The sequence below is a fragment of the Bufo bufo genome, chromosome 1 (assembly GCF_905171765.1).
Source record: "Bufo bufo chromosome 1, aBufBuf1.1, whole genome shotgun sequence".
Classification (NCBI taxonomy): domain Eukaryota; kingdom Metazoa; phylum Chordata; class Amphibia; order Anura; family Bufonidae; genus Bufo; species Bufo bufo.
Window position 1 is genome coordinate 233,676,054 of NC_053389.1, and position 10,303 is coordinate 233,686,356.

The 10,303-nt window shown below is 44.2% G+C and overlaps 1 protein-coding gene across 2 annotated transcripts in view; it reads left to right on the plus strand.

Moving 5' to 3' along the window:
* Positions 1 to 9,378, plus strand: part of SLC25A18 (solute carrier family 25 member 18) — a 31,468-nt gene extending 22,090 nt beyond the window's left edge. For both annotated transcript variants that reach the window (XM_040436811.1, XM_040436812.1), the window contains exons 5-10: positions 3,405 to 3,495; positions 4,447 to 4,565; positions 5,110 to 5,263; positions 5,529 to 5,683; positions 8,353 to 8,428; positions 8,507 to 9,378. In XM_040436811.1, coding sequence (XP_040292745.1) covers positions 3,405 to 3,495; positions 4,447 to 4,565; positions 5,110 to 5,263; positions 5,529 to 5,683; positions 8,353 to 8,428; positions 8,507 to 8,648 — 737 coding nt within the window. In that variant the 3' untranslated portion in view covers positions 8,649 to 9,378. The remainder of the gene's footprint in view (positions 1 to 3,404; positions 3,496 to 4,446; positions 4,566 to 5,109; positions 5,264 to 5,528; positions 5,684 to 8,352; positions 8,429 to 8,506) is intronic.
* The last annotated feature ends 925 nt before the right edge of the window (positions 9,379 to 10,303 follow it).

Genomic DNA, 10,303 nt, shown 5'->3' on the forward strand with positions numbered 1-10,303 from the left:
ATAGTGGGGAGGTCAGATCCAGAAGGAGTAAGCGAGTCATTGGGACACCAAAGAAGGATTTGTTTAGGATCCAATTTAACCTTAGTAGCACAGACTTCATTTATCAGCTGTTCAATGTGTGTCCAGAACAAACTGATTTTCTCACAATACCACCAAATGTGTGAAAGCGAACCTATACCCTTTCCACATCTCCAACACATGCTCAAAATCTCAGGCTTAAGCCTATGCAGAAATTTGGGGGACTTGTACCATCTGGTAAGTAGCTTATACGAATTCTCCTGAATTCTGATACATCGACTAAAATCGTGGGAGTGGGAGAGGATAAATGCTTTTTCTGGGTCCGACAGGCGGATAGAGAGTTCTACCTCCCAAGAATTAAGAAAGTGCAGTTCAGGGAGGGAGGATGAAAGCAATCCCTTGTAAGGGTGTTATTCTAGCGCCTCTCCGATGTTCACCCTTTAACCCCTAAACAGGGATGTGGACGACCAGACTGCTACATCTTTCGATGGTCCCGGCAGTTGACTCGAACTCGGAACACAGGCAGGATTAGGAAAAGCACAAACCCACAGGCACTGTCTGGACAGGAACTAAGACTAAAATACAAGTCTCTAGAACAAGAGGAGAAACACCAGACTGGATGACAAAACATGAACAGCGACCAAACAAGCAGGGAACACTGCAGGGAAAAGTCAGACATGACAACGGACACAGGTCAGACATATAGACAGGCAACGACTAGAGAGAGAACAGAGCAACAAAAGCAGATACAGGGACTATTACTGTTGCTCAGTAAAGGGGCGGGATACACAGACAGAACAGAGAGCTGAGCTCATCAGCCAAAAACACCTACAGGTGCTCACAAACAGAAGAATTAACCTCTACATGGAACACAAAAGAAACAGCAAGCAAGGGCAATTAACCCCTGACCTGTTGAACAGAAAGAAGAGACATACACGAGGGTCATGTTCACACCACAAAGCATCTGGGGCTAGTACGCACAACACCGAAACTAATATGCACTGCAACACCTACACATGGCCCTAGATACATATCCACCAGTATATGGCAACCAGCCAACACAGAAACAATAGGACACCACAAGTATACGTGGCCAGTACGCACGAGACAGAGGCAGATGTGCACCGCCACACGACACATGGCCCTAGATACACACCACCACACAATGCAACACATGAACATATGTTGTGGCAGAAAGTATTATAGTAAAGTAACGAACGCCAGCTTCTGCTCGGACCTCCGAGGCACGGATGGTGCAGGACTGCACTCCGACAGCGATAAATATAAGCGATTTTCAGTCACCGGTATTGGTAAAATCCATTAAATTTTATTTTTTCTCCATTAAAAGCAGTTACAAAAGATAAATACAAAACAGGCCTCACATCTCCCTGACGCGTTTCGGGTACACGCTTATAGCACCGTTAATGATAGTCTCTATGAATACAAATGCACGTCACACTTTTCAGATTTTTATTTATAAAAAAATTGGAAAATCATGTATCATTTTCTTTTAACTTCAAACATATTTGCTACTTTATGTTGGTCTATCGCATAAAATAGCAATAAAAGTTTGCATTTAAGTTTGCAGGTGTAATGTGAAAAAAATTAGAAACGTTTAAGGGGTATAAATACTTTTTCGCAAGGCACTGTAGGGAACAGTATGATTGTAGTTATATTCTTAAATATAGGAGGTAGCTTTGTAGTAGTTATATTCTAGTACATAGGAGGCAGTTTTATAGCAGTTACATTCTTGTACATAGGGGCAGTATTATAGAAGTTATATTCTTGTGCATGGGGATTGTACATGGGAGACAGTATTATAGTAATTATATTCTCATATATATACTACTCGCAAAAAAAGTTTGGGATATTTGGCTTTTGGGTGAAATTTATGGAAAAGGTAAAAGGTTCACGCTACAGTGATATTATATCATGAAAGTAGGTCATTTAAGTAGAAGCATGCCATGGTGATTTATTCATCTCAAACAATTTATTGAAAAAAAAAGCCAACACCAGTGGTGGGTATACCCCCACAAAAATGTCAATGTCTCAATAACTTGTTATGTGGCCTTGAGCATCAATTACAGCTTGACAACAACGTCTCATGCTGTTCACAAGTCGCCTTATTGTCTGCTGAGGCATGGCATCCCACTCTTCTTGACGGGAGTCCCTCAGGTCATTGAAGTTCTGGGGTACAGAGTTACGAGCCTCTACATAGCGACTCAGCTGATCCCATAGGTTTTCAATGGGATTCAGGTCTGGAAGAAAGTGCAGGCCACTCCATTTGAGGTACCCCAGTCTTCAGCAGCCGTTCCCTAATGATGCGACCTCGATGAGCTGGAGCATTGTCGTCCATGAAGATGAAATTAGGCCTGAGTTGTTCATACAGAGGCACAATGACTGGCTTACTGATGTTAATCAAGTAGTATGGGCTTGTCACTGTATCATTCACAAAGTGTAGGGCCGTTCTGTATTAACTAGACACACCTGCCCACACTGTAACCCCACCACCAAAGGTTTGTCAGTGGCTGATGGATAGCGCTCTCCTTGACGTCTCCAACATCCTTGGCGTCCATAATTTCTGCTCAGCGTGAATCCACTTTCATCAGTGAACAGCATTGAGATCCACTGGTCCCTTATACAGCATAGATGCTCCCTGGCCCATGCAAGACGATGACGCCTGTGCCTGGTGGTGTGGTCAGGTACCCTTGCAGGTCATCTAGCACGCAGACCATTCTGATGTGAACAGTTTCTGATAGTCTGACATGACACTTGGGTGCCTCTTACCTACCTTAAATGTGCCTGGAGTTGTGTGGCATTCATCATCCAGTTCCACAGGGAATTGTTCACAATGAAGCGGTTATCAGTGTGGGCTGTGACCAAAGGATGTCCACTTCTATGCCTTTCCATTACTCTTCCAGTATCTCTGTATCTCTGTTGCAACCTGCTGATGATACTCTGTGACACTCTAAGCTCAATGGCCACCTCGCAATGGCGAGATACTGTTGATCAGTTGTTCGGTGTCGTCTTGGTCTCATGATGTCAAAATGTGAACAGCATAATGAGGAGGACTGTTTAAATACCAATTCTAATTGAACCAGGAAATGTATTGGGTGACTCATGGATCAAACACCTGTTGTGAATTTTGCCGTTAAGCTCCTTGTTAGAGAACGGCAGGTTGTGTAAAAAGTACTGAAACATTGAACAGTTGGACATGTTCATTGAAACGTTTACACAAGGGCACATTACGTTCACCTGTAAAGGATAGAGTGCATTATAGGTTCATCCTGAAATTTCACTCACAAGCCAGTTATCCCTAACTTTTTGTGAGTAGTATATTTTAGTCTTGGTGCCTAGTACATAATACTTTGCTCCATCTTTTACAGGGGCTGCTGTAAATCTCACCTTGGTCACTCCAGAGAAGGCCATCAAACTGGCAGCCAATGACTTCTTCCGAAATATTTTGTCCCAGGAGGGGTAGGTCATTCCAATATGAGTGTATTCTAGGCAGGAACACTGTGATAAAGTTCCTGCAAATCAGGCCTCTTTCACACTTGCGTTGTCCGGATCCGTTGTGTACTCCATTTGCCGGAGGTGCCCGCCGGATCCGTAACAACGCAAGTGAACTGAAAGCATTTGAAGACGGATCCGTCTTCAAAATGCGTTCAGTGTTACTATGGCAGCCAGGATGCTATTAAAGTCCTGGTTGCCATAGTAGTAGTGGGGAGCGGGGGAGCATTATACTTACCGTCCGTGCGGCTCCCGGGGCGCTCCAGAATGACGTCAGAGCGCACCATGCGCATGGATGACGTAATCCATGCGATCACGTCATCCATGCGCGTGGGGCGCCCTGACGTCACTCTGAAGCGCCCCTAGGAGCCGCACAGACGGTAAGTATACTGCTCCCCCGCTCCCCACTACACTTTACCATGGCAACCAGGACTTTAGCGTCCTTGCAGCCATGGTAACCATTCAGAAAAAGCTAAACGTCGGTAATGCGCCGAAACGACGTTTAGCTTAAGGCCGGATCCGGATTAATGCCTTTCAATGGGCATTAATTCCGGATCCGGCCTTGCGGCAAGTGTTCAGGATTTTTGGCCGGAGCAAAAAGCACAGCATGCTGCGGTATTTTCTCCGGCCAAAAAACGTTCCGGTCCGGAACTGAAGGCATCCTGATGCATCCTGAACGGATTTCTCTCCATTCAGAATGCATGGGGATAATCCTGATCAGGATTCTTCCGGCATAGAGCCCCGACGACGGAACTCTATGCCGGAAGAAAAGAACGCAAGTGTGAAAGAGCCCTTAAGGAGATGTCTTTGTTAACTTGTCTTGACTATGGTATAGATCCTATATGAACAAGGTCCTGTGGACGCTATAATGTTTCCCGTTGTATTTGAAAAGATTAGTTTCTTAGTTTCTGGTTGCAGCAAGGAGCTTACCCTCATTCGGGAGATGTTGGCTGGCTGTGGTGCAGGAACTTGCCAGGTGGTCGTAACGTCACCCATGGAGATGTTGAAAATCCAACTGCAGGATGCAGGACGCCTGGGTAATTTGGGGAGGTATGGGAGGCAGTTCTGTGATGCTGCCTGTACAAATTAGGCAGCCACTAAAATATTTTGTAGAGTGGAACCCATGAATAATGCACCAGTCACTGACATTTTTGGCTTAGGCTAATGTTATAATGTCAGCCACATGACCTTGAGTTTTACTATGTGTTATCATTGTGCAGTGCCCTAATTTATGCTTTGCTTGTGGGCTGCAAGAGAATGTAATGCCACTAGGTGGCATGGATTTTACCATTACTTACTTTTAATTAGAGAATTCCACAACTTACTCTTACTGTAAAGAATCCTTCCTATCATTTCTTCGATTCTGAGATTTTATTTTGTTTCTGTTGTCGGTCTTTAAAGGCTATTACAGAACTGCAGCCTTTTGATTGCAAATGAAGCAACTGTTGCTTAGCCTTTATTAAAAGTCTCCTATCATTTTGTGTATACAGCTACAATGCAGACCCATGTGTTTACCAATATAAAAATTTGTTACAAAATGCTAAATCATATTTTTATTTTGTTATTGGTTTTTTTCTTTAGCGACACAGAAAATTGTAGCAGGAGAGGGAGCAGCCGCCTCCATTCCTCACCCGACAACCCCTCAGAGACCGTCCGCCCTACTGATAGCAAGAGACCTGCTCCGTACCCAGGGAATTTCAGGCGTCTATAAGGGTTTGGGGGCCACACTGCTCAGGCAAGAATTAATATAAAGCTACTTAAATACATTATCCTGACACTTTGCACCGTAAAGCAAAAATCTTTTCCAGATTTTTGGTAATTTAACTGATAACCCAGCTTTTCACACAGGTCCATCATATCCAGCACTGATAGCCTTTGCGTTAGTGTCAGCGGTCTAACATTAGGTTGCCAAACAGGAGAGCATGCCAAGTTATCAGAATTTTTCTGTATGAATTTGCATGTGTTCACATTCTTCTATGATCCTGGCTCTATCCTCGCAGGGATGTTCCATTCTCCATCATCTATTTCCCCCTTTTCGCCAACATTAACAAGCTTGGCCAAAAGACTTCCCAGGAGAAGGCTCCATTTTACCATTCGTTCCTGGCTGGATGCATTGCTGGCGCAATGGCAGCTGTAGCAGTGACCCCTCTGGATGGTAAGACTTCTAATACTCTCTTCTGATCAATCTACTTATGTGAACTGGGGGAAATATTTGCCTGCAAATCTAGGGGGTACTGAGTGATTCCACATCTTATAAGGCCATATGTGGCATATGCATATTAAAGGTGATTGATCAGAAGCACTGGATTTTTTGCTGCCTTCCATCACTACGATTCTACATGCGATCCTGGCCGGGGAGGTTCAAGTCACAGGTGTATTATGCTTATCCTGATGACTACCCCCCAGTGAAGTGAGTGTTATTTGTGTGAAACTGCCTTAAGGGGCACTTCACATTTTTATCATTTCTTACTATACTATTTATATTATTTTTATTATGTCTATATGGTTTTAGTCGGTCCCTTCTCTATAGCTGTGTGTACTCAGGGTCTTCTATCCGGAGTACCCATTATCTTCACTCCACGCTATTGCTCTATGATATATTTTGTGCAACATAGTAGTTATCACTGCGAGTGGTGCTTTTTATTCCAATTCCATGTTTATTTTCCAACTGCACTTTGACACGGGGTTTGGCGCTCTTTTTCCCTCATTTTGTCTTTGGGGTCTATACTGCAAGTGTTTGACTTTGTTCAACACTGTAGATATATCACCCTGCACACGCATATACTAGTTGAGATAGCCAGCTCGGCTCTAGGTGGGGGGCGGCGCCTCAGCCCCGCTCGTATCTAATTGGGCACCAGTATAGGGAGGAGTGTCCTCTCTGAAGCCTTCTTTTTCTTTTCTTTGTGTGTTTGTTATTATGGGAGTTAGTTATTTTATATGGACTATACAATAAAGGCTACGTTTTAGTGCAGGTGGTACCCTGTGATTACTCAATTTATACATACCATTCGTGTTTATCTCCCCTCTGATGGGGTATTTTCTTAGCTGTGACTACAAGAACTTTTTGTGGAAGTCTTTGAATTGTCACTGTACTTTGGGAAAGCTTTCAATATGTCATAGCGACATATCAACATTTTTGATTCTAGTCCATTGCTAGAACGAGGAGAGAGAAGTGTTCACATATAGTCCTCACTGTAGAAGCGAGACAGACTCATTAGGAAGTTTATTGGCTCGTCTTGATTCCATCTTCTACAGTGAGAAAAGACAGAGCTTAAACCCCACCAATCAAAACTTTTGATATGACACTATGACATTGTGAGGAATATGGATTATTATTTTATGTCAGCCATGTTCCCACATCAGCTGTCAGATAGCAGAGGTAGTGAACTCCACAGGGGGGGGCCCTGCTTCAAACCCCAACCAAATGGCAAAGAACCTCTAGCAGGCAACCATTGTTTACAATTTCTCACCTCCAGTCAGCCAGCCAGGAACCCAGCTAATGGAACAGGAAAAACCTATCTGCAGGGGTCTAGGCCATCCCCCAGTTCAATGAACATTATCAGACATCATGGAACCGGCGATTCATAAGAAATTATGAATCGCCCGTCCAGCACAGACATAAACCAGATGCATATTTGTGTCCCTGTGGCCACGAAGAACAGGTCATAGTTTGGTGGTGGGATGCTAGGGAGGGGAGATATACATATCTCCCCACAGAAACCAAATAACTGTACCATGCTTGGACTCTACTGGTAGCCGGAACCCAGACGGATCCATTGGTCCCAGAACCACCTCCCTGAGACATTCTGGTCTGGAGCTATGAGCCCTAATCGGTTTTGTGGCTCATGTGCTGCCAGCCCAGCAGAGGGGGAGTGGACCTCTCCCAGAGGCCGGCTACAGGTTAAAAGGCTTGTGCCAGCAAGCAGGCGGGTTTTTTCTCTGAAGGGGGGGTCACATCGTGCCATGTGTTTAGAGGGACCTTCAACTTGCTGACATCACTGCCCCCCACGTGACTCCAGCTAAGAACTCATCACAACCCACAGGACTCATATACCTGGTAAACTGAATTATTGTTCTGCTTAACCCTGTTGTACCACGCCATCTGTATTTGTAACCTCAGACCACTGTGTATATTTTCTGTGTGTATAGTGTTATTTCTAGTGAGCCCTTAAGGCGATTAAATATATAATTTAATCTTGTGCTGTCTTGTGTCTCGATCACGAATCCTCACGTCCGTGTTTCGGCCTAATTATACGCTACTGCAGGTTGGTTTCTCACCCTATATAATACCGTTAGCGGATCGGGCTTATATTAAACGAGAAGCTGGTGACAGTATACCCGGACTGAGAAAGCACTGTTTCACTGGAGCAGTGACAAGGCTCTCTCAGCTTGTTGCCTCTCTGTGCCCACGTGCACAGGAGGTGTCTGTGTAAACTGTATCAAGCTGACCTTACCTGCTCCTCCAGGAGGGCGTAACGTCATGCGTTGGTAACCAGTGATCATACCGTATCTCGCTGGCTCTACGTATTTGACGTCCGACGTCAGTCTGAGTACGGTATTCGTCACAGACATATCAAAGGTTCTCCAAAAGTACAGCGCCACATTAATTTAAGCTCAGACCACTTCTTATTCCTAAACCTAAAGAGCTTCTTTGCTTGTGAGGTGCTAACTTCCGAATGTTTTCAGGCACCCACAACTCCTGTGGTACTTGGGAGAATGAGTTTATAGACTCCCACCTTTTGATGTCTATGATCACTTTGGGTGGACTATGCCTTAAATAATCTACTTGAGGTTTGAATTCATTAACTGTGTGTCTTGGTTTAGTGCTGAAGACTCGGATCCAGACATTGAAGAAAGGCCTTGGGGAAGACACATATAATGGGATTGCTGACTGCGCCAGGTGAGCATATAGTGACGATTACCAGTTATCTGAAAACAGACTCTGAGTTGATCACTGGGTTTTCTTTACCTCTAACAGGAAGATTTGGCGGAATGAGGGTCCCACAGCTTTCATGAAGGGGGCCTGGTGCCGGGCTCTGGTCATCGCTCCTCTCTTTGGAATAGCCCAAGTTGTATATTTTATCGGTATCGGAGAATATGTCCTTGGTTATTTTAAGTAAGAACAAGGAGAAAAGCAGCTGGATAGGTGGCAACAAAGGATCCGAAGACCTCAAAAACAACTTGATGCAAAATCATCACTAACTTTTCTGGAAAAGAAGAATCTTTACTCCCCCCAAAACTGAATTTTCCTCTGGGAACCACTGTGAGAACACAACATAACTGAAACCGTAGCCATCTTGGTTGTTACCTAGCTTCCCTACAACTGGAGGAACAGAATGTTTAACAACTTGACAGAAGATAGTGCCTCCGGGACTTATATGGCAAGATAGGGGAAATGTTCTTTAAACCAACCCCGACAGAATCACCCATGAGTCACCATACACAGGCATGTGATCTGTGGGGTTCGGTTCTTGTATGATTCAGAGCTGCAGTAATTGCATACTGGAGGCTAGTGGTGCTCAGTAAAGAGATCTGCTGGCTGGGGGCACAGGAATGATCAGGCTAAAGGAGTTGTCCTATCTCACTGTTTCCACGACCAGATGAGACTAAGTGCCGGCCCCAAATGACTCGGGTTACAGAAACGGGCAGGTGCTCTGCTGTTTCTGCAAGTGCCACTGTAGTGAATTGGAGGTTTGCAAGCAACGTAGCAGAACAAGCCCACACAACTATTTCCATAACCCTAGCCACCTGGGGTCAGCACTTAGTCCTATCCCGCCATAGAAAAGATGAGATATGGGAAAACCCCTTTAAATCTCTATTACAGGGCACACTTTGTTTTACTTATCCTGAGTTGCATTATCTCTTATGCCGCAGTCATAATTCTGAGGCTGCTCAGATCTCATTGCTGTCCCCTGCTGGTTCAGTGTCTGTACACCACATACTCCGCTGCACTGGGGGAGATGAAACAGAAAAAACTTGGGGGCACATTTATTAAGACTGCGGTTTTAGAAGCCAGTCTTAATAAGCCGTATACCTGGCTGTGAATATGCCACAGTTGTGTAGAGGCGCAGACCTCTTCATAACTACGGCGGATCCACCTTTGCTTCTAAATGTAAGACAACTTCCTAGCTGGCTTACATTTAGACAATTTTCCACTCCTAAAACAGGCGTAGAAAATGGTAAATGAGACGGGCCTCCTGTCCACTTTCTTTAGACCTGGCGTGAGCAGGGAAAAGTCACAGATTGTGGCACAAAGGACCTTTTGCACAGCAATCTGCGCCAGAAATACACCTAATTTAGGCGTATTTCTGTTTAATAAATGACCTCCTTGGTTCATCTAGTCTGTCCTTAGATATCTATCTTAAAAAAGGAAATAATATGTTTCTTCTAGGTTTCACAGTGTTGATTTCCTAACAACATCTGCTGGAAGTTTGTTCCATCATCTACTACTATTTCAGTAAAATAATATTTTCTGATATAATTTCTGATCTTCTCCCCAACTGGTACTGAATATCTGATGAAGAAAGAGCAGTGCATTATGGGCTGTTATAGCTCCAAGCTACATCCAGTAAAACTGTAGGTGCCACTCTGGATTTGACTGTAGTATAAAGCTAGGGTTAAACAGCAGCATCATATCTAATGATTGTCAATGGTGTCGCAATGTGAGATATGCCATATTGCGACAGTCGCAGAAATCCAGGCCTGATGGATTTTGTGTCACAAGTCATATGCAACTTTTTTACTCTGTCGACTTTAATGTAACTTGCTTGTGACA